Source organism: Xiphophorus couchianus, chromosome 10 (genome assembly GCF_001444195.1).
Source record: "Xiphophorus couchianus chromosome 10, X_couchianus-1.0, whole genome shotgun sequence".
NCBI lineage: Eukaryota > Metazoa > Chordata > Actinopteri > Cyprinodontiformes > Poeciliidae > Xiphophorus > Xiphophorus couchianus.
In genome coordinates, this window is record NC_040237.1 from 6,388,592 (window position 1) to 6,414,303 (window position 25,712).

At 36.9% G+C, this 25,712-nt stretch overlaps 2 protein-coding genes across 4 annotated transcripts in view; one reads left to right on the forward strand and one right to left on the reverse strand.

The window, feature by feature from the left end:
- insyn2a (inhibitory synaptic factor 2A) overlaps positions 1-13,592 on the forward strand; it is a 35,491-nt gene extending 21,899 nt beyond the window's left edge. For both annotated transcript variants that reach the window (XM_028029432.1, XM_028029433.1), the window contains 2 exons: positions 1,802-1,873; positions 12,671-13,592. In XM_028029432.1, the coding sequence (XP_027885233.1) occupies positions 1,802-1,873; positions 12,671-12,854 (256 nt within the window). In that variant the 3' untranslated portion in view covers positions 12,855-13,592. The remainder of the gene's footprint in view (positions 1-1,801; positions 1,874-12,670) is intronic.
- dock1 (dedicator of cytokinesis 1) overlaps positions 1-25,712 on the reverse strand; it is a 215,075-nt gene that overhangs the window by 111,751 nt on the left and 77,612 nt on the right. For both annotated transcript variants that reach the window (XM_028029430.1, XM_028029431.1), the window contains exons 26-27: positions 24,084-24,211; positions 21,062-21,157 (exon numbers count right to left, since the gene is read on the reverse strand). In XM_028029430.1, the coding sequence (XP_027885231.1) occupies positions 21,062-21,157; positions 24,084-24,211 (224 nt within the window). The remainder of the gene's footprint in view (positions 1-21,061; positions 21,158-24,083; positions 24,212-25,712) is intronic.

Consider the following 25,712-nt stretch of genomic DNA (forward strand, 5'->3'; position numbering starts at 1 on the left):
GAACAATAAAAAAAAAGAAAGAAATCCCACATTTATTTTGACGGCTATTGTGAAATCGCAAGCTGTCATTTCTTTGGTAGTATAGCAACATTAGTACCAACTGTGTGCGCCACTGATGACTCATGCTTGAAAGAGAGTCTGATGGAGAATGTAGAGTTTATAACAAAGCATGAAGTCTTACATAAGTGCTGGACAATATATCATCACTGTGATATCAATTTGGACATAATGGAAATGATGGCTTGGATTGCAATTTTTGTTAGTTGTTGCCTATAATACATTAAATCCAGTGAATATCCACTGCAGCCCCTAAGAGCCATATTCAGAGGTATTATCAATTATTTATATATATATATATATATATATATATATATATATATATATATATATATATATACACACAAGAATAATGGAGTTGAGCCAATACCTTGGTTTTCAACAACTTTTGTTGCTTGTGCTGAGAGGAAAAAATTGTCAATGCTGAGGTAAATAAACACAAACAACTCAAAAACCTAAAATATGTAAAAGAACATTTTCACAGTTCATGTCTGTCTAACAAACTATGTCTATACAACAAGGAATGAGGCAACACTAACTTTTTGGCTAGCAGTGACCACCACTACAAAAAGAACCACAAACAGGCAGGGGTTCTGCTGCTTTAACTTAATGGATGAAATACATTTTGAATAATATTCAGCATGTCGTCATGACAGTAAAGGGATTTAAAGATGCTTTTGTATTTTCTAACCAATCAATATATGTGCACAGTAAAGATCATTACTTTATGTCACATTAATGATTAATGGTTTATATAACACAATGAAACCAAGACAGGAAGAATAAAAGCAAGCGGGCTCAAGTCTAAAACTATATGTCTTTAGTTTACTTAGAGGACCTAAATGATTCTGAATTTACAAGTAATAACTCATTCAGCTCCTTTAAGACATTGCTCTGCACCAAATAGAATAATCAATGGGAAGATTATTTAGCAACGAATACATAAAAAGGTCAACAAAGGAAAGCAGGAAAAGAAAATGAGCAGCACATAAGAGAAAACTAATAATTTTAGATTGCTAAAATTCAAAACACTGTATTACCTATTGTCGTGGAAAAAATACTATTTCCAAGCACTGTTCAGGTGAAATCACTCAGTCAGGTTTATTCATATATTGTGCACAATACAGAGAGCTTGTAGGACAATCAGTAATGAAACAAGTCTGGATGAAAGCTCTGCCAGGCAGAGACAACACATGAGTTTTGTACAAAGGGATAAGGGATCCAAAGCATGGGAATCAGACTGGTTCCCATGCAGCTGGGGAAAAACAACGTCCAATCTTGTGCATGTAACCCAAACAGCTTTAATTTGGTGGGAATATACAGAACTTAGAATAAACATATAGCAATACAACTAGCAGGTGTAACCTAACTGTAATTTTTCCACATCGCCTATTCAAAGCCATTTTTTCTTTCCATTTTATGTCAAAAGCAATGTGCTATATTTGCAATGTTACAAACTTTAAGTCCTTGCTTAAAACGTAAAACTTTAGATGCAAATATCAACCTTGCTTTAGTTGCCATTTGACCTGATCGGCCTCCATACAATGACCCACAGCTAATGGATGACTGTGTGCACTTTCTACTGGGCAGAGGCCACTGAGGAGGGCAAAGGAACTAATCGTCACCCTCATTTACCCCAGGCTCTCTAAAGAAAGATGACAAATAAGATGAGAAAGGAAAGGTGTGAGGCGGCAGCTTAACAAGTCCTGTAATTACTCATTCACGACTCTCATCTTCCCCCCAGACTCTCCTATCGAACTGGACAGGACACAGCCAACTGTGACACATGCCGGAACAGCGCATGCATTATTTACAGGTGAGTGGTCATTCATCTTCAAAGACAAAAAGATCCACATGTAACCTGTCCTTTCTCTCCTTGAGAGCGAGCGGAGGAATAAAACAGGGTTAGGATGAGCAGAGGGGAAGCAGCAATGGAGGCAAGGCTAATGTGAATTGCTGCTCATTAGCGCTGAGCGAGCATGGGACGTTTACACAGCACCATTTCTCTCAAAACCTATACATCTTTAGCCAACTGTCCAATTATCCCCTCGGGCCATTTTATTCACTGACTGGTGCCAAGCAGGTGTGCAGTTAGCAGGACAAAAGGGTGCGTGGCTGAAATACAGAGAGGTCACATGCAAAAAAATTGAGTGAACATGGGGCTGTGAAAGGTTAAATTAATTAATGTCAAACATCATAAAATTTCATTGGTGGGTGCAGTTGCCATGCCAACTCAAAAACTATGCTCAGCCTCCAGTAAGCTAATTTTATAAGCTGTAAAGACGTAAGTACAAAGCCATTAGTTAATCAAGAATAAAAGTAACATCTCGTTATTGTACTGATCTTATCACAAGAGTGGTTTTAGTTCTAGTGCTGGCTCTTCAGTCAGTCTAAAATAGTTTGCTTTTTCACAGCATCAGAGCAAAAATGTTTATTTCTAGTCAACAAGGAGCTTATAATTATTTCTTTTAAAAATTCAAGATAGAAAACTGACTCTTGACATTTGATTGAATGATTTCCAGGCAGTTTCTTTTCCATTTCTAGTTACATATGCACATACGGAAATCGATAATTATTAAATTTAGCCGAAATGGGCTTGAGTGGTGACCGATTGGTTGGAATCTTATATTTTTATGAACAGCGAATTCAGCCTACATAAACACTGCTAGGTCACACTTATAACACCACTCTTCAGTGTGGAAGATGCTAATGTGGAAAAATCCTATTTACAATATCAGTGAGGGCATTATAATATGATTGGGGGAAGCATGGACATGTTTGAAGCTATCCAATGTAATTTTCAATTACATTAAAATGAGAGCAAAATTTTCAGCTGACAACAGGAAGGCTAAATTGAGTGAATTTAGCTTTTGACTTTTAAATATCAGTGTTCGAGTGAGGATCTACAGTACAGACCAAAGGTTTGGACACACCTTCTAATTCAATGGGTTTTCTTTATTTTCATGACTATTTATAAGGCAAGAAATCCCACTTATTAACCTGACAGGGCACACCTATGAAGTGAAAACCATTTCAGGTGACTACCTCTTGAAGCTCATCAAGAAAATGCAGAGTGTGTGCAAAGCAATAATCACAGCAAAAGGCTGCTACTTTGAAGAAACTAGAATATAAGGGGTATTTTCAGTTGTTTTACACTTTTTTGTTTAGTGCATATTTCCACATGTGTTATTCATAGTTTTGATGCCTTCAGTGTGAATCTACAATGTCAATAGTCATGAAAATAAAGGAAACTCATTGAATTAAAAGGAGTGTCCAAACATTTGGTCTGCCCTGTATATTCTCTATGAAATACACATGGAGACCGCTGATTTTGCAAAAAACCATGTAAATTAGCTATCATGATATCCTAAAGAAGTTTTCAATCTGAAAATAAGTATTTCATACTTTCTTTTCAAATAATATTTAAACCCAATTTTACAGCAGCAACAGATTTTACAATTACTGCTGCAATTTACTAAACCTTTACAAAAAAAAGTATCTCTAGCTTTGAGATATCTAACAAAGAGATTTGACAGACATTCAATGAACACATAACAGCAAATGTGAGAGTCCAAGTGCCTGGCTCTAGTCTGACTTTCTCAAGAATTCATAGGAAATTTTGACACAAGCTGAGAAGAACATGTGCCAGTGACAAGCGGTCAAAAAGAAAAACAAAAACAAACGTGAGGTAAAGATGAGAGACAAAAAATGAGATCCTTAAGCTGCAAGAGGGTAAGAAGCTATCAAGGCTTTAGTTAATGGCCACTGCCACTCCATGCAGTCTGAATGAAGAACCATTTAAATCATATTTTATCTCAAACTCTCTCCATAACTGATGAGCCTCTGGCTAAACTTCAGTCGAGATGCACAGTACAGCTGTGTGTCTTCTGATGTTCGAGTCGGAGGAATTCCACATTATCTTGATGTGTTTTTACAATCTCTGCAGGTGCCCCAAACCACCACGGGGACGACAGCATGAGAAAGGTGCCCTAAAGGCAGCTTGGCATCAGTGAGACGAGCTGAGTGTAGATGAATGATGGCATTTGACATGAATTACACAGACAGGGCACTAATTAAAATGATATGATTAAGTTAAAGGGTTACAGGTGAATACATTAAAAATGAACTTACCTATTCAATAACCATGTCAATTCTTTCTTTAATCAGCAACTGATATGCCTCTGGCTAAACTTCTACTTCTATATGCTGAAAAATCCTATAGTTGTGAAAAGCTCATAATGGCTGAAACTTTGTTTGATCCAATGAAATGTTTGATTTCATTGGATCAAATATTTATAAAGACTTCAAATTTTCAAGATCCAATAAATATTATGCATAAGTTGTAATTCACAACACTTATTTTTTGCCTCTACATCATATAAAGATTTCAGAGAAAATGTCACACGAAATAAGCTGCAAACCTGAGAAATCCACATCATCTTCTAAAACTGCACCAATCAATTGAAAAGCAAAATTTTTTGGAAGGAGAGATGAAAAACAGAAAACTCTGCACATAACGAGGCTCATTTTTTGACAAAACCTTGTCAGCGCTTGGCAAGGTTTCCGCTTGATAAAGGGCAGAAATTTCCCACAGAGCTGTTTGAAATTTGTTACATTGACCCCAGTTCATCTTGAAGACACTCACTCGACATGGTTAATAGCTTTGATTGGACACAGAATCAAATATAGCAGTTGTATTCACAGAGGCAGAGGGATTAAACAGCAATCTAATTACTCAGATCTCCATGAAAACAACCTCTCTGGAGGTGGAAGAACACAGGATAGGAAGCAGAGGCACAGAAATAAATAGGATGCAGCTCTGCTATGTGGGAAGAATAGCTGTCAACGGCGTCTAGCAGGATTTTCTTGTCCCACTGAAGTCTAGTTTTAACATGATCCTTTGTAAATATGTTCTAAAAGTTTTGATTTTCAAAACAGTGATCGCACCGATCGCACTTTGAGACTACTGCTCTTAAACAAGATGTTAAACACTTAAAAATGAGCTGAATGCATACTCAAATGTTTAAAATATTGGAGGCTTTAATGCATCCTCAAAAGGTTGAATGAAAGCAACAATGGTAGGAGAACCCCAAATAAACAGAAACAGATTATGTTTCTGCTTAAGACGCACATCGTTCTGGCAAATGGAAATTGCGCAAAAATTTGGTAAAATAAATATATTACCAAGATTTATGTTTTTTGGTATATGATATCCAAAAAGCTCAGGTAATCTGGAGAAATATCCATGGACAAATCACACAGTTGAAAATCAAACTGAATGTTTGTGCTCTTCCAGCTCTCAGGCAGTGCTACAAGCCGGCATCAGTCTGTCACAATAGACACTTTTTGAACGTGGGAACACTTCCTGGAATCATTCAGTACAAAGACATTTCACCCATCTATTAAATCTTGCATGTTGAACTAATATGGACGGAACCCATGACCTATAGAAGCAGCAGAATTTATATGTAATAAAAAAAATCCACTTTATGATCAGGTCAGTCTGCCATGGCCCACTATGCCAGTGCAACATGCACCCTTAGTGTTGGTTTAAGCTGTATTTGTGTGCATGTCAGTGCTATTATGCTGAACTCGGTCTGACGACTCCAGGAAACATAAGGGTCCATAAATCATTTTCCCACAGCTCAGTCAGGACTCAACTGTCCAGTCTTTTAAAATAATCAATTTGTCCAAGAGAATATGGTATAATCAAAACAAACGCTTAGCATAACAGCAGCCAGATTAATGATGTTGTTTGTCTAAGGGCTCGCACTTCAAAACAGAATGCATGAGTTGCTTGAGTTTCTTGTCAAGCAGCTCATGCATGTTTGAGCATGAGCTGCTCAAGCAGAAATGCTTCTGCTCATTTTAATCGTCTCAAATTCATTCATCCCATCTCTGTTTTTTTCCCCTTTATCTTAGTTAGTATCCAGATGTCCTCCTAATCAAAAAGTGTGAGTTCAAATGAAAGTGATGAATAAATAAAATGTAAGTGACATTGAACCAGGATAAGATTAAGACAAACTTCTTGGTTGATACAACCCCAGAATGCCGAGGGGAGAAGTAAAAATACAAAAGAAGTCGCAAAGGAGGTATAAATCTGAGAGGAAGAATAATCCCATTTACTTCACACTCTACAGGTATGGGCTAGCGTGCAGATCAAACAGTGAGGTCCTATGCCTTTATATTCTTTGAACTTTAATATTTTGTCACACACAAGACAAAAAAGTAAAATTGACTGAAACTTTATGAGATAAACCAACATGAAGAAATTGTGCAGTTGAAGGAAAATGACAAAAATGTAGAGTTTTGATGTATTAAGCCCCTTTAATCTCATCCCCTGCAACAAATTGTCTTAAGAAGTCATCTATTTAGTAAATACAGTTCAACCATTCAGAAATAAATAGTATAGTGTGCATTTGTATTCAGGAAGTTTTACTGTGATCACAGCTGAAAGTTATTGCCCTGTTGAAGGTGAATCTCCATCCTTGTAACAGCCTTTTACAGATTTTAACAATATCTCCCAGGGTTGCCCTCTATTTAGCTCAATTTTCCCATAAAACCTTGGGATATTCTTTTATTACCTAACCCTTTTTTAAAAACTTCCCCACTTTTTATCTCTGAATTGTCCATATGTTCCTCGCCTTCATGATGCTGTTCACTTACTAATGTTGTCCAACAATATTCAGAAGTCTTCAAAGAACAGCTGCACTTATTTTGAGATGTATTTCCCCCAGATTACTTGCTATGCCCGCTGATGGTGCAGTCCACCATGTTTATGTGTTGAGAATTGTTAATAGTTGACAGGAAATTAAATAATACGACTATGTAATTGTGATATTGGAAGACATTATTGGTAATATTTTAACAAACAAAAAATACAATTACAATGAAACAAATATACCTATTTTGTACTTCAGATAAATCTTATTAACGTAATCAACAATTAGATCTCTTTAAAAGTAAAATTAAATTAAACAAATATTACCTACAATGGATATTGACAAGTATTTGTAAGGCTAACTAAATATTCAGATGGTACAAAATTCAAGTATTTATTGTGTTATGTTTTCTTGTATTTCTTTTCATATCTAAATCCTACAGTTGTGTTTAATAATGACTGCCATTTGTTGCAGTATTTTGATTTGCTGGTTGTGATAGAAAGTGGTTAGGAGGTCCAGGGATAAAAACAAAAGACAACCTCCCCCCAAAAAACAACTGAAGTTTAAGTATAGCAGATAGTAAAATTCAGTGGTTGTAAATGCTTTGGCAAAGCACATTACTCTTAAGTGGCAGTGATTAGGAAAGTCGATTCAGGACATTCTATTCAGTGAGTACCAATGTTTTTCACTAAATTAGAGTTGCTTCCCATGAGCACAATTCTGTTTTTTGCCTCCTCATCTTATTTTTAATTTTGACTCAAGGCACAATAATTGACTAATTATCCAATGTCAACAATTCTTTGAAAAACACTGAACAGCACAGGCACAAAAAAAATTATTAGAAAATCATCAAAGGAAATGGGTTTTAAAAATGTTTCAAAATTCAGCCTGTTGTTCAAAGCTTTAGGAAAATTAATTTGCAGAAAGCTGAAGATCACAACCAACATGTAAATTATGGATGTTACTGATCAAGGTTGTTCTGTTGCACAACTCACTTAGAGGAGGACATCTCTTTTTGTTGAAGCATTATGTTTTCCAACATGGTGGGCAAGCTGGTTGCTATGGATACAAGAGCAATTCTCGACAGGACAAATAGCGTGAAGGGACAGTGTGGACAATCGAGCACCGCCGAGAGATAAGAGTACACAAAGGATTGACAAGGGGAGAATGTGTAGCTGCATGAGGATAAAAGATGTCAAGAAACAAACATTATTCAAGTGGTAGTGAAAGAAACATCGAGAATTGCGAGGATTTTCTCTTTAAATGCATAGAAATATTAGAAAGAAGGGACGTGATGAGAACAAGGAGAGAATGTCAGAGAGAGAATTTAAAGCTTCAGGGTCCAAAGTGCTTTCTTCCATTTGTTCGGATCTAACAAACCACTGCAGGGAGGGACACGAAAATGCCAACAACCTTTCCATTTTTGCTTTCAGCAAAACTCAGTAACATGGCAAGGCTCGCAAGACTTTCATTGGGAAACGCTGAGGTCTAAACTTCAAAGGAACTAATAAATATTTCTATATCAGGTCTTTTCGAGACCAGGTTATACTTTTGGGTTTATTAGTTTTTCAGATTGACATCTGTTCAATTTCCCGTTTTTGGTGATTTCTTTCCACTTAGAATTCACATTAATCTTCATATGTAAAGCATATATTTTGTATATTAACTTTTGATTTTCAAATATATCAATGCATGCATTTATCTCAAAGACAGGAAAAGGGCCAACAGAATGGAGATGAAAAATAACCCTTGATCTTGGCCATCTATTTAAGTCTCAAGTGGTTTGTTCAGTTGCAACTTTGCACACTCAGGCTTTCTTTCAAAACAAGAAAAAAGGCTTTAAAAATGGCAGACTTGTGCTGTCTCTTCCTGGCTGTCTGACTGTTGAGAGTTTGTAAAGTGTGTGGAGAAACTCTTACTTTTTTCTTAGTTTGTTATTTTTCCAAGAATTGCATAGTCTGACCTTGGGATGAACTTGCAGGGATATTCAAATCTGGGAAAAAATGCAACCGGGTTTTTTCGGAATATCACCTTATTCTTTAATGTCGTCTTTTCCAACCCTAGGCTTAAGGTAAACTGCTTTGCATGTATTAGGTGCTTCCCCACTTCAGAACACCTGATTTCAATTGATGGCTGATTAAAAGGTTTTTGCTGAACTGCCGTCATCTGAATCAGGTGTCTCTCTAAGCAAAGAAACATCTGAAACATGCATGGCAGTACATGCCGATACAATTTAAAGTCATGCATAGGCTCCATTACTCAAACAGAGATTTTCAAATACTGGCCTTCAAGGGTAGGTGCCCTGCAACATTTAGATGCGTCTCTGCTTCAACACATGTCAGTAAAATAATTTAACATGGTAGCCAACCTACTTTGTTTGAACTGTTTTTATGTATATTGTGTAAAAAAAACCATACCAAAAAAATATCAAAAAAATAAACAAAACTGAAATGTAATGATTTGCTTAACAAACTGGGTTAAATTTGGCCTCATTATGTTGTTAAAATACTTTTAATATTAAAACTGAAATGCTTGCAAAGAGACACCAATATCCTTATAGTATATGCTTCCTAACAACATATGCTCTTACACATTTGTAAAAAAAAAACACAAACAAAACCCAACAAATCCCACCAGGACTATTCTTCAAGGGACTTTTTGCTGCATGCAGATATGTGACAGATTTTATGAAATGCAAATAAACCCCAGCATCATTATTTCCGTTTCTGTATGTAATAACTGGCGCTGTCAGACCATTCTCTGAGGCACACATATCACTGTGACACAATCTTTTTATGCAAGACCATTTGGTCTTTCAAAAAGCCTCGAGTAGGAACAAGACCTTGATCATCTGTCCATATATGTAATGAATGTTTACTCTTTGTATGTGAAATCAGGTTGTTTCAGTCTGGTGTTTGTATATCTACCCAAAATCTTTTAACACTGTGTATGTTTGAACTGTGGCACTCATCTGATATATATATATGTATCCTGCAGCTTTAGTGACAAATGTCAAAAACGTCAACTGAAATTAAATGGAAATTGAGATGTACTGAGCTTAGACGTCAAGTTATACACTTTAAAGGAGCACTCATGTCTGAGTTATCCCTTTAACACAAGCTGTTGGGTGTGACTGACAGGGCTAAAACTTTGTTTGAGCCACTTGTTTGAAATTGACTAATATACTTAGGAATACTAATTAATGATGGCTATTCTGACCAAGATAATACAAATGAAAACTGTCTTTTGAAACAGAAATATTTGTACTAGCTAACAATTGTTATTTTTATTTATTAAGTGAAATTGCTCGTTTCCATGGTGGCAGGGCAGATAAGGCTCACTGCATAACGGTCCACTACCACATTAAGATCAACAGAAGTTTATTCCCTATATAGTGTTAAATCAAAAAGACTTACCCTGCATAAAAATGTCTTTTTATAGGTATAATAATCTGTCTGATTAATGAGATGTGCACCAGTACTTGTTTTGCTTTACTGATGTTATATGGAAATGCTGTAAAGCCACTAACAGACAAGAAAAATTTCTTTTAAAAAAGTTAAATGAAATTCTCCTTCTATTACCTCATTGACATCTCACTTTTACATTTGGGGAGAGGCTCATTGATTGAATTTTTGATGATTCCTTTTAAACTGCAAGAGCTAGTTTATTTCTGACCTTTGTATCATATTTAATATTTCGGATGATGCTCCACCAGAGTTCATTCAGTGGTTTAAATAATAAGACAATGGACTGAAAAGTCTGTATACCATCTTGCACTTTCAATCATTTCATTTTCTACAAATTACCACCCCAATTGTTTCAGTACTTAAGTTCTCTAAGTGAAGTTTGTATAAAAGTTTAGAAAATTTAGATAATTATTAGAACCCTGAAAAACGTGCAGCAAAAAGTGGTGAGTTGCTCATTTGAAGTAAAGAACTAGATTGTTTCTATTAGAGAGAAACTAATATTCCACTTAATTTTTATGTCAAGACTATACTGGTCAATTTTTTTCTGTGTTCCAATACACAACCTGAATCTGTTCAGATACTTTCAAATGTGGATGGACAAATACACACAGACGGCAAATGTGAATTTACACCAATGTAATTACCAGCCAGTGATTTATTGATTAAAGCTGGCCTGAGTCAAACAAAAGCAAAGTGCTGAGTGCAAGCTCAAGAAATTAACATTCAATCTGCTCATTGTCAAATGCCCACATTTATGCCTGCTCTAATCAATGGTAGATGCATCAATGTTGATTATGAAAACTTTAACTGAAAATGATAATGGATGTACTGCATTTAAATCAAAACCAGAGCAGTCACCCTGCAGCTGTTATGTAACTCAGTTTGTCACCCCCCAGCAAGTCCGACTTAGGTAGTGACTGGAGATAGCTTTAGCAGATTAAAGCCCCCACACTTGCCACAGCTGTGGCTGTAATCTGAGTTTTACTTAGCAGAACCTAGTGGTCAGATGTGTGTGGGCGTCGGATTACAATGATGGCCCCGGATAAATTCCCCAGGGCTTTGGGGGAAATGTGACGGACTGCTAAGAAGGACACAGCTCTGCGCTTTGTGCCCAGCAAATCCCAACATATTAAATCGCTAACATTTTCCATCAGCTTTCGAAATATTTTGAGGAATCACAACACCATCCACAGAATTCAGCAAAACAAATCATTTGCATTTCAGCATTCTGTCCTGTGACCAACTGCTTGATATGGGAAGATACTGACGAGACATTCTTCTTGCTCCACCAATCTGAGACAGAAGTAGAAATACCCTGAATGGTGCAATCAAAACTAGACGTATTTGGTTCCTTTGCTATTTTATAATAACAAAGCAAATGAAAACCCAGGGCATTTCTCCAGGCTAAGCGCTGGTGTGACAGATGAGCTGCAGAGGTCAAGTGAGAAAAGGTTAATAATATGGATGTAAGCGCAATATGGCAGCCAAAAATGCATTAATACATGCAACAACTGAAGCAATGGGAAAATGTTTTCCTATTTTGAGGAGTACATATGTGTCAAAATATCAATGCCACTAAAAGATTAGCATGTATGTCTATATGACATTTACAAGAGCATCATAATGAATCATCAAAAAGTACATTTAACTCCATATAAAAATAAGACATATATTATCCAGATTTATTATATAAAAAGTGATATATTTAAGGTCTTTATTGTCATAAATTATTAAGATTATGGCTGACAGCTAACGAGAATCTGAAAAGGCATATCTTGTCAATCTCATTGGGCTGCTTAAAGTGTGCTTTACACTAAAGGTTGCAGTTATCAGTGTTGGTTGAGCACCTCTTTTTTATCCACAGTTTTTCCTCCATCTTAACTTTCCATTGATATGTTTGCACAAAACTCCCTGCCAACAGCCATCTTTTTGGGTAAAAGAGCATTGGGCTTATCCTCTTTGGCAGCAGTGAAAATTCGCTGGACAACTGTCAGGTCAGCATCCCCCATTTCTGTGTAGGTAATTAAGCCACACAGATATGGGGAAATTTCTCTTATGTAATATAATATACTCAAATCTATTTAAAAAAAAAAAAGAAGAAGAAAAACTCAATTTAGGGATTTCATTAGCTGGAAGCCATAATCACAAAAATCGATGCTTAAAATTTATTACTTGAGGTGTCAAGAGTCTATTTAATATATATGAGTTTCTATTTCTGAATTGAAGTGCTCAAATAAATTAACTTTCCATGATATTCCTGATTTAATGAGCTGCACCTGTGATATTTCTAATAAATCTGCTCGGGTGATCGGTTGTTGATTTAATTACTCAGAGCAATTCTGCTAATTTGTTACAGTGAAGAAGTTACTTAAATACAACCCAAGGCTCAAAAACGGCCTAGGGTTGGTTTTATTTGGGATAAAGCCATGAAGGCATCATCCTACGGTTTGCACTGATTTTTTGTCTCTTTTATTGTTCCTTTAGTGTGGAACTGGACTTCAAGCTGCAGGAGGACAAGCTACAGCCACTGATGAAAAGGCTTTGCCCTCCAACGGACTCCCACTTCCCTCCCCTGCCTTACCCCCAGGAGGCCTTCACCTCCACTCCAAAACGCAAGTCCAAAGCTGAATCCAAGAAGCATGCCCGCTGGAAACTTTGGTTCCTGTGAGAGCTGCACGACCGTCTCCGAACCCTAAAACTGACAAAGGATTTAAGCAAGGATCTAAATTTCTTCACATTCTTTGGTTTTTACAACCTGAAGGATTTTATAGACCTGTTGGGCACTTTTATTGAAGACCTCTGGATATACCTAAATGGCAGTAGAAGTGATAGAAGCGTGGACTGCATGGATAATTAACACAGTCATGCCCAACAAAAATGGAATAAGTCATAACTTTGCCTAATTTCCTGAAACAACAACAGGGAAACATATTCAAAGATCAGCAAGATGAGGAGACGAGCTTACTTGCCGCTGTTTCCTGGCTTCTATTTTTTATTACTGATGTAGACCTGTTCCCGTTTCATGTTGACGGAGAGATGTCCGCCATATTTCTATTCAGCTGTTGGGATTTTCTCTTCCCTCTGAGTCTCCAGGAGAGGCTGATCACTCAATGCTGAAGCACCAAGGCCTACATAAACAGCATATCATTGTACTGCAAAGCACAATTAATACTTTTCAGGATTCCGTATCTCCAGAAGTAACAGGAGAGAATAATTTTTGATCATCTTGTACCAACAATACATGATGGACTGAGTATTTTCATTAGCAAAAGACCTAAAGGAGAAACGCTGGAGAGGTTTGTTTGGACTTCTGTGGTAAACCTTCTTTTCATTGATAAAATGTGTCAAAAGAACATATGACTTTGGAGAAAATAATGAATAAATACCACTTATTTTCTTAATAACATTGGAAAATAAATGTCACTCTACTTTTTTCTATATATATATATATATATATATATCAAAGTATATAGATCCACTTTAAGGTGAAAGCAATTATATTTATTTGAACTAAAGCGAAAGGTGAGCTGTGTAGTTCAACTACATTTAAAAAGAAGTGTGTACTTTCTTTTTAATCCATCAAATATAGTTTTCAGTAAACTCATGGTGCACTGAGTCTCTGAAACCACCAAAAAAATGCGAGAATGCACTGTAGATCAGCAGTTTGCATCGTCATCATTTGCTTAAAAGTCAAATATTTTGTGTTTTTAGTGGTGAATTTGAACTTCTGGATTCATGGTGGAATGGTGGTCCAATAATTAATGAAAGCATTAATTTGATGCACAAGTTTAAATTTACTGTGGACCTTTTTTTCTGCCTAGTGCTTTTGATAACTTTGAAAATGTTTAGCACACGTGGCTTCCCTTAAATGAATTTTTCCAGATAAATTCTAAACTACTAATTTACTTGATTTTTTTAACCTTTCAGTTGGATACATTTCAAGATCTTTATTGAAGTTTTAGTTATCAACTGTTAAGAAAACTTTAAATAGCTAAAAGTTACATCCATGCTCTTATTTTGAAGAGGGTCAAAACAGTTTACGGTGCAGCTCTGGTTCCTCTCCACATGTTCTCACTCTTTTCCACCCCAACAATTTTCTTTCAAAGTATAATATAGAACATAATATTATGTTAACATTATGTATAAATTTGACCCTTTCAGAATCCACAATCAATTCAAACTTGTGCAGCCAATTCTTAATTTTTTGAAACATAACCATTACACTTTGTAAAATCAGTTCAAAAAACCACTGTAAATCCAAAATTAATATGACAAAAACGTCAATGAGTGTATGTAAACTTTGGGTCAGAAGCGTCCATATTTATATATATGCCACATACATAAAAAAGGAAATAAAGCTGCTTTTAGCACATGTGAGGAATAAGAGAAAAATCGCTGTGATTGTATCACTTTAGTGTCTCATATCAGCTCCAGCCAGTGACACCGATCCTACAAGACTGAATGTTCCACTTCTGATCACAACTAGGGCTCCTACAATGCAGGGTGGTAGGCACAAGGCCTTGCATGCTTTTTACAAGCCTTGGACTTCACAGGCTATTTTCTAAATTTTTCAAAAAACACTTTTTAAGAACTACAAAAGCCTCTTAGTTTTTAGTTTTTCCCCATTTTAAGTGTCTGGAATCTATTTGAAAGGCAACTCATGCAGGTATTCTACATAGGGTTCATTGAAACCATTGCAAGCATTAATTATATTACAGATAGGCATGGGCCACTATATGAAACAAAATTGAAAAGTACAGCTTCAAACATTGCAAAAGGTTGATGCATCTAATAGGATGTGAAAAACTTTTACCTGATTTGAAACACAAAAGGTACATAAAGGATCATTCTGCTAAAGTATTTAGAGGCCAAATATGATAGTTCTTTTCACTCAAGAGAATCCAATGCTGACGCAGGCCTGTTTGTATAAATATGTTGTCTAGCACCAAACAAGGCTAATACTTTTAGGAACTCAGTTTTTGAAAGAGAACAAACTAAAGTTACCAGTTCTACCAAAGTCACATTGAAAGGCAAAAGCACTGCCCCAAAGAAGAAGAAATGTGTCCAAATTGTGTCAAGGGAAAACAGGACCATCTTCCAAACAAGACATGACGGGTTCAATCTTCACGAGCTTAAACATGCTGCAGTCTGTAGGTTACATGTGATTCACTTTTGTAAATGCCAGGTTGGTTTCTTTCAGTAATTATATTGTAGCATTTAGAAAGAACTAGATGTTTATCTGTACCTTACAGAAGTGCAATTGATTTATTATGTGCAATACTGTATTTTATACTGTTTTTAAAGAAAAAATACTTAAAATAAAGGTATTTATTATTCTAAAAATGGAAAAAATAAAAACAAGACATCTACACAGCTCTCAAAAAATGAAGAAGACTGTTTCATTACTAAAGCATGCAAACACAAATTAATAGGTCTTGATGATAAAATGCTGTCCAACATTCAGTCACACATTACACCAGTTTGAGCAAATTGCAGCTCAAATTATTAAAACAGAATGAGACAAAAGAAATTGTCATTCAACAAATTTTGTATCAAATGTTTTAATATTTTGAGCTGAAATCCAAGCCAAGCCATCTCCAGACTGAAAAGCTGCAGAAAATTAACGCAGAAAATACGTTGTGCTTTTAGTGAGCAAATCTGGGTGAAATCTCATCTGTAGAGAAGAGTCTGCAAATGTATGTATACATATAAAAAAAGATTTTCTATGCGATAACCTGCAGAAGATTAGGTTGGGAATGCTTCAGTGTCTTTGATGTGGCGCGGTGGCAAAGAAACGAGAGTGGAATACAACAAAAGGGATGAGCAGTGCACCGCTTGTGTCTGCCTCGGAGCCTGTTTGATGACATCAAAACCGTAATGCGGTTGGACCAGAAACAAAGTGCAACTAGAACCAGAGACAAGCAGAGGACAAAGCCCTGAACAAATGCCCCAGAGACGCAGTAAGGCAGAGAGATCCTTGTGTAGATGCACTAGGTAGTTTGACTGGAGGGCAACACTCCTCCTCTGAGTCACAGTAAGAGTGTCACCATGGGTCTGTTCCTTTAAGTGCTGGTATAAAGCACAGTAGTACAAACATGACATCTTACTGTCTTTTACACATGGTCCTTACTGGTTTAACAGAGTCAGCTGGTTTCACAGAGTTCTCTCAGAAAGGCTACATTTCTCAAACGTGTGGTTGAGAATCAGGAAGAAGAGGTCCAGTGAGTGATAACAAGGTGTTTGAGGCATTATGATGCATCGCCATATCTCACTATGCTTCTTTTCTGTGAGCTCTGCAGCAGTCTGGCCAGCAGGAGAGAGAAGGAGGAGGAGGAGGAAGGAGAGGGAGCGCGCACAGGCAGAAAGATGCAAGAAGTGAATAGATATGTTTGGACAGAAACAGACATAAACTCATAAAAGACGAAGAGGAACAAAACGAGATTAAAACAGGAGGAGTATCCTGATCCGACCAGGCTTAATGAAACAGATGCTTTGCAGAACGTTGTTTATCCAGAGAGCATGCAGCAGAGAAGAAAAGCTCCTATAGCCAGTCCACCCAGTACTGTCAATCAATAACACAGGGTTCTTCCCCTGCAGCTCTGCACACTGCAGGGAAACCTCCAGGAGAACTCCACAGGAGTGCAGCAGTCCATACGCATGGTGTGCTTCACTGTTGTTAAATAAGAGAAACACTTATTTGACAACCAACATTTCAATCTATGTCCCTGAATTTTGCAATAAAAATACATAAACCTGACAGCCAGATGGTGCTTTAAAAATAACTTAACTCCAATTTTTCTTGTGTAAAACAAAACGCCACGGTTTTTCTTGGTTTTCCCATTTGTTTTCTATTTTTATGCAAGTACATTTCTTAGCTGGATAAAACTGATTCTACATTCCATAAACGTTATTCAGAGAGGTTAAACAAAATGATGTAGACAGTTTGACAGTCTACATCTACAAGACAGTTTTGTCAAGTATAGCTAAAGTGCTCCAAGTAGGACTATTTGTATCTTTCTCTCTGTTTTTATTCTTGTTTGTACTTCGAGGTACTCTACTCTTATATGACACAGCTGCGGAAAAAAAGCCATATGTCAAGAACACAGCGAGGATTTCAGATAATTTGCTACAAAAAAACATTGAAGCTTCCTGCCAAGCAGACAGACTTATGAAGGTCCAACGGATGCAATGTAAGCCACTAATTACAACATGAAAGACAACACAACACCTGATTGAGATATGCATAAGTTGTTAACTTAAATCCTTCACTCTCTTTATTAGTATAATTTTATTGGATTTGTAAGTTAGTTTTTTGACTTCGATGATGGTACATGACATAAGTTGAGGTTAAATGAGCGAATCATGACATTTTTCAATGGTAAATGTTTTGCAATAAATCAGTTAAAAAATCTTCAGAGTAGAGTTGGGGCACCTTAAATATTGAAGATGACTCTCATCTTTGTCACCACTTGTTTCAGCCTCTGCATCCACATTAATATCCGCCATTGAGGGTGGACCATCGTCGAGTCAAAACTTGGCTCAACCTATAAGTTTGAAAGCCTAATTTTTTTCTGAATCTCATTTGTACCAGTCATATTCAGTTCATCACAGGAAAACAGAGAAGGAAAGGACAGACAATGATGCACATGTACATTTAGGACTAAGTGCAACTTAAATAAACCAATTAACCTCAATTAGTGCCATATAGATATTTCAGGACTGTAGGAGGAAGCAGAGAGCCCATTCATGGGGAGAACATGCAAACTCAATGCAAGAACAGCCCAGGCTGGCATTCAAACCCAGGGCACTCTTGCCACAGCAGCAGTGATAACTGTGCCACTATTCAAGCTTATGCAGACATAATACATTTATATATTTTTTTGTTTGTTTGTTTCAGCTTAAAACTTCAGTGTTATTGTGAAATCCAGCATTACAAATTAATTGTTTTATGACTTGAAGTGTTTTGATTATAATTGTACAGTACAATCCATCACTGATGACTAGTATATTCTACTCCATCTGAGTTGTAGCCCACTGTGATTCTGTGAAATCCAAAGTTCAATTTATAATGCTACTGTTTTTTATTAGAATTTAACAGATGTTGACAAGCAATTTCACCACTGGCAATTCCTTTAATGGTCAGGTTTAGCGTTTTACTTATTAAGCAGTCAGGAAGACAAAAGACACAGACTGCTTTTTTGTGGGTTCACTCCATCCCTACAGCAAAGGAAAATCTTATTCAAGAACATAAAGGTACAACTTGGGGATTTCAGCAGGACCTGGCAACACGTTTCTCCTATTATCCTCATGTAAATTTATTCAAAGAGGCTCGTTTGAAAGCCACTTGCGAGGGTGGACGTGAATACAAAAGGCAGGCCCCGCTAGGATGTCCAATGAATCAAACGTATGACGGTGCTGTGTCTAAGTCACTAACAGGCGTAGCTCTGCAGTGACAATGCGCAGCAAAACCAGCACCACCCCACAAAGTCGTTGCTGCGATCGCTCTAATCAACATTCTGCGTCCACCACAGCGGGGGGAGAGCAGAAAGTTAATGCATAAATCTAAATGTAAGAGGCTGCCACTCAGAAGAACAAGGTCGGCAGTAGCTGCAGCAGCACTGCCTGCAGACGAGGTAGCACCATCCAAATGCAGCAACTGCAACTTTGATGGGAAGGATCTCCCAAAGCTCATAAAAATTTAAGCTAATCCCATTGATCATCAGATCATGATTTACAGACTTAATTTCAATGCTGTTTTATTATGTAAACTACAGACATTGATGTGACCTCTAACTCCGCATCGCATAAAAGGATTCTGCACACTGATGCAAAATGCCATTCAGGTACTTAGAAATGTCAACGCAGTCAAGTGCAATGACTTGTCGGAAAACGAGAAATCAGCTGACGAAAGGCAGGGGTCAGAGGGGACAAAATAAGAATGTAGTCAGAGGGCAGCAGCAGCATTTGTATACAGAGCAGATAATTTCATTAGGGGCCACAGAACGTCAGACAAGAGTAGTTACATTAACTGGAGAAAAAAAAAGACCCTGGTCTCCGACGGTGCCATTCAGCGACAGTCGCTGGAAGCAGGCAACACTGTTTCACCTAAACCGCAGGGAGGAAGGAACTCCGAAATAGATGTACTTAGTATAATACAGCAGTAACACAGCAGAGGAAACTTCCCTCATCTTGACAGCCTGTTAGACAAAATGGAAGGAGAGTTCCATATCTGAAATACAAGATCAAAACAAACCAACTGCAAAGAAAAATAACTGCAGAGGATAAAGCCTTTTCCCGAAATTCCACTTTCCAAACTTTTTGAATATGAGCCAAACAGGACTAGAAAAGCGTTCAATCTTCGACACAGCCATGAATAGCCTGGAAAACGGCAAAGAAAGAGCAATCAGGAATCTTAAATCTCTGGCGAGGGAAAAACAAATGGACAAGAGGGTAGCCTGAGCTGAACTCACAGCTTCATTAGCTTCACATTATTCAGCGCGATGCACACAAGCAATCTGTTACCCTACAAAGGGCTTCCAATCTACAAAATTAGCTGGACGCACAGCCGGGAATGCCATTAGACAGTTTGAAAGATGGAAAGAATGAACAGCTATGGAACCTTCAAAAAATGTGTACATCCTGGGAAGAAATGAGTTGGAGAAGAGCAGACGAAAAATGAGGCTGCTGATGTTTAACAGGACAGCAATATAACAAACAGGATGTCTACAGTGACTACTGACAAAAAGTCCCATTGAAAACTAAGCAGTTTTTTACATTTCACAGAGATGGAGCTCTATTAACACAAAAACTTACTATCAGTTTATAAATGGTTGATAGTTAACAAATGGGTGGATGGAAGAACAGATGGATTAACCATTGGATAGATGGATTGGTTCTTAATGTGTATTTATAGATAAGTAATAGGACAGGAATCTTGAAAGCAAATCATTTTCACAATTTTTTAATTCATTTTTACCCCAAAACAGGAAGTAATTCCCCAAACATGATCAGACTGTGTGGTAGTGCAATTATCAGTCAGTGCAAGAGGTTTCACTGGTTGTTCTGTTCTAATTTCAAGCTGAGGCAAAACACCCAAAAACATTGCTGACCTTCGGCTGTTTGGTCAACCAGAGCTCAAATTAACAGCTCGCCCTGTCGCCAGATAGTCTCACATGTCTAAAAGAATCAGTACATGTAAGTTTATTTACACGGGCATAGAAGTATTTCTGGATTGCTAACGCAAAATCTCAAAAACACAAAAGGCATATAAAAACGTTAACTACCAAACTATAACCTAAAAAGAGAAGATAAGAATCTATATGAAGCAAAAAAACAAAACAACCCAAACAATATCAGAGGTTGAATTTCAGGCGTGACGAACAAGTGGAATCTACAAAGGCAGACCTTGTCTTTACACAGAGACTGATAAGTGTATTAACCACTATGAAGCTCTGACGGAGAGGGGCTGTAAGAAGGATGCTCATGGGGACAACAGAGGGAAACAGTAATTAGATTACAGAGCGCAGCATTAGATGTGCACTAATAAGAGGATCAGACACTTAGACAAGGAAACCATACTAAAAAAAACAACCGTGCAGTCAAAACACACATTCAGATATAGTCATGTCTAGAGAAAGATGCAAGTCATTTTTATGAAGAAGGAATGTGAACGGGATCTGCAGAGGTAGACAGTGTCAGACTGAAGCAGATCTGGGCTTTATGAAGTTTCACAGTCTATAGTATACAGACATAAGAGCTGATGGTGCATATTTATGTACATGTATGTGTCTCTTTGTGCATGAACCTACAAAAATAAACAAGAAGGCATGGAGATGGGACTGTCCTGCTGATGCTATCAGTGTCTGGCAAACTTACGATGTGAGGAGAATCCCGGCCCATGGAGATGACTGTCCTGTTTATTGTCCTCAGCAGCTTCTCCATGATAACTTGAACATGCCACTGGGTGGGACCCTACAGAGAATACAGTGGAATATCCATCAGAATAAACATAACAGCAGAGGAAAATGATAAAACAATATAAAAAGCTAAAATTCATTGGCTGTGTAAGAGTAAATTATTTCTTTTTTATGCAGACATAATGACTTTTGTTCTGCTATCACTGACAAAAGTTTTAAAATAAGCATTTCTTGAATTTCTACATAGATTGGAAATAGAATGCAGTCTAAATAGATTACGGTATAAATATAAAGTGTAAGAGTCAAAAATCCCTTGTGGGCGAGAGAAACCTTTGCCCGATGCACTTTCCGTTTTATTTTTGCATTATTCCATTTATCTGTCTGAGGCAGTTCTGGCATGTTTTTCTTTTTATTACTCACTGTACCTTCCTGAGGAGGGAACCAAAGCTGACTAGAAAGAAATCTTGAAAAATGAGTATAAAGCCTTATATAAATATTTTTTAGAAGGAGTAGCATAATTTTAAACTGTATTTCTAGTGATAAATTCTATGAAACTCTGATCGATTTCAAGTAGTAAATAATACATTTAACAAGATGTTTCAGGGCTGGCGCATAGCAATAGAGCAGGAGATCCATATAGAGGGCCTATTAATCCTGAATGCAGCAGTGTGGTGTTGGACTCCTTGCCTATCATATTTGCTGATTTCTGATCTATAAAAAATTCCAAGTTTGGATTTATACCACTTTTTCAGTGCAAAGAAATTTGAGATCATATTACAGATTTGCAAGAATCCTGAGTTGGAGTGTTGAATTCACACCATCGCAAACAAACTGAACCACTATGACTGTCTACTGAGCAACTGGCAGCAGGCCTTTGGCTCCTCCTGCTTCTTTCTAGGAAAACAATCTAGAGTTTAATTAAACCAGACGAACCAGGGCTGGTGTGAATGCACCCCAAGTCTTTTGTTGAGATATATAAAGCTTTACACATTCACAAAGTTATATAAAGCAGCCACTGAACGTGCTACCTTTCAAATAAGAAAGTTTCACTTACATTTTTCAGATAGTATGACTCTTAAGCAGTTGGAAAAATGACGTCAACTGTACTGCAACATGGTAAAGTTGCAGTAAACAAAAAGTGTCAGTTTCACTTTCTATATATATATATATATATATATATATATATATATATATATATATATATATATATACTCATTCTGCTAAATATATATATTCATTCTGCTAAATGGGAAATTTGAGTAAACAAAAATATTCTCATGTGCTTTGGTGCCTTTCTTTGTTAAATTATTGTTACACCATTTTCAATAGTCTAGTTGCTGTTAGTTTTACTTTCTCAGTCAGTCTCAGAGTAACTGATATCAGACAGATTTCCACAACAGATGTGGTTGAAGGATCTGCTGGTACTCCATACTGCAGGGTTTGTGATCCAGTCTTAAGATAGCCCCCAGTTCTTTTTTGTCCTATCTATGTTTGTAAGTCTGGGAAATCTTTGGCTTTATTGATGCACCAGACAGATATGAAAGAGAAAGTGAGACTCTGAGAGGAAGCTGATATTTGTTGTAGAGCAGGAGAGGGAGTTTAAAAGCTGGAGGAGAGTGGGAGAGATAGATAATCCCAGCAAAGTGTAGTGTGGGAGGGCGGACCGTGGTGATCAATGACGAGAGTCTGAGAGGGCCTAGGGGAGGACATCAGGAGTCTGGGCATGGAAAACGATCAAACACACTCACACAGCAGCTGAGTATTTGTTTGTGTGTGTGGATCTAACTATTCGAGCATGCGAGATCCAGGGCAGGAGTCTGAGTATGAGGGATAGGAGGAGATTTGTGTTAAAATCCATTATTAATTTGGTAGTTCATCAATAGGAATGAAGGAAGCAATTTAGAAATGCATTAAATGAAGCCATTTATGTGGTATTAATATCAATGTATAAAGTTGTCAATTGAAAAGCATCACTTTGTGGTCCAGGAACTTTTAAATGCAAATTGTTTTTAATAAACTGCAATATTATTTAACACTTGCTTTAAGGTTTTCTGGCGCTACAGTACCAGGAGACAAAGCAGAACTTACTGTGTTGTTTCATTTGCCATTTGTAGTGTTAATGTTTCCCTCCATTATATCAGAGAAATAATTTAGAGAGCATCAACAACCATTCAAGCAGTAATCACAGTAATATGCATTGTACAGGCACATAGTATGACTTTTTATAGCAGTAACTGTTACCTTCAGTTGTTTTGAGAATGCTGTGTATGTCAAACTTTAAACAAAATTTGACTTTGCAATTTGATAACTTGGCCACTGTCTCCTTAAGGAGTTCCTGTTCTTTCCAACACTCTGCCTTCAGCACATCATTACAATAATACCTTTCCATTATGCTAGTTACAAACATTCTTAGAAGCATTCGATTGAAAAATAGTTTGCATGATAAACTCAGTTCCATTTGATGTTTGCCAATTACTGCTGTTGCTAGTCTGAAGGAGCTGAGTGAGGAAGGGGCAGTGGAGGGGTGTTCCACCAAGAGGAAGAGCTTTGTGTAAAGAGGTGACACTTTGGGAGAGCAATTGTTAAGGCACTGACCAAATGATTGCCACAGGCAATTCAAGGATTTCACAAACATACATGAGAGAATCAAGGCAATGCTCCCAGTATGTTTTTGATGAGAGAATAATATTATAACATTGAATTTAGATAATACTCTCCCTTTAAGAATAAAGACTAGGGCTCTACAACATTAGACAATCTTGGGATAATATTGGAAAACAATATTATCCCATAAAATTGCACTGAATTTTATGGCCAAGTTGTAAAGTCCAGTGTGTGGTAGAACATGACTGTGGCAGCATAATGCTGTGGTGAAACTGTACAAAGATAGTGAAAAGATTATAATAAATACAGTGCACTCTGACATTTAATTACCTCTGGTGAGAATAAAGCATGTCATGCATGTGCGTTGTGTTTCTCACCACGTCCTTCCTGTAAAGCACCTCCATGATGTCACTGAGCAGCTGGCAGCAAGCCTTCGGCTCCTCCTGCTTCTCCAGGTGGGACTTCAGCTGTTCCGTCATCAGTGGTAGGAGGATCTCACGGCAATCTGTAGGGACAGTAACGAATACACATGTTCACCAAGCCGGTTAACACACGAACCAGATGATGGATCACTTGAAGCAGTGCGGCATATGCTTTCGACACCGCCGCTGCAGACGCACACAGTTTAGTAATGACTCGCTGATCTCAGAGGGTTAAATTAAAACACGCAATTAATTATTTCATTAAAACATCTGAAACCTTCTTAAAATATAGCAGCTAAACTTTTAAAACAGCAGAAAATTATTACTGCTTTTAATTACACTGTAAGTTAGAGCACAGAACAATGGCATCAGTTATTAAGACAGAAGATCAATTGGCTGTCAGTTTGACGTCAACCATTTGCTGTCAGCAGTGGAAAACTATCTAAAAAAAGACTCTTGTCCGGTTGAATCACAATCTTTCTGTTATATGTAAAGGAAAAGTGTCAATGAGACTCCAAATCCCTTTATTCATTCCCTCAAACGGTCATTTAATGCACAACTGCAGTCAACAGCTAAAGTGCTGACAATCAGATACAACTAGCCAGACACATATCTGCAATTTTATGAGAAATCAATAAGTCTTACAAAACCAACTATAACAAGACTTTCAGTGTGAGAGACCTTTGTTTTAGCTTTCTCCTCAAATGACTGATCAGATTTTTTTTTTTTTTTTAGTCCCACGACCTAGAAATTAGGTAGCATGTGCAACTATAATCCTCATCCTCTAGAGTCCTGGTTCAGCGAAAATAAATGAAAATTTAAGCCTTAGCACTAAAAAATACACCAGCATGTAAAACTTTTCAAGCTTATGTAGTATAAAAGTCCAAATAATAAAGTACAGGGTGAGGAACACAATGCAGGGAATGAACCATGGAAGAAGCCGTCTTGAAAAGTACACAGAGGTAATAAACATGAAATCAGACAATGTAGTACGTCCTTTTGGTGTATTTAAAATGAACCATATTGCAATGCTCCTTTTAAGACAAATGATGAAAGCCTAAACATATTTTTAAATATCAAGGCTATATAAGTATACATAGCAGAAGGTATATACATATATTCGTGAAATATTCTTTTATTTTATAGCTGTGAATATTCCTACTTAATTCATACTGATTACCTACATTTAAAGTATTAATCATGAGCCACATAGGATATGCTGAAAATAATTGCCAGTAAAAGAAAACATAAGGTTTACAGACATCAAAGCGGTTAGAAATTACATTGTTTATTGTTCTTCTACACAAGCTTATCGTAGGAATAATTTCATTATAGATTACAATTATTAGGAGAAGGCTCACACCTGATTACTGCATTGAAGTTGAACAAATGCCTCAAAATTAGTTGATTTAATGGTTCATAAAAGTAACATGAGCAAACAGATGAAGCTTATGTTTCTTAAGTGAAATAAGAAGAACCACAAACCAACATGGTATATACTGACAAGCTAAATTCTATTTTGAAATGTATTTATTGCACACAAAGGCGATTGTGTCCAAATGGACAGTGGGTTTCTGCTTTCAT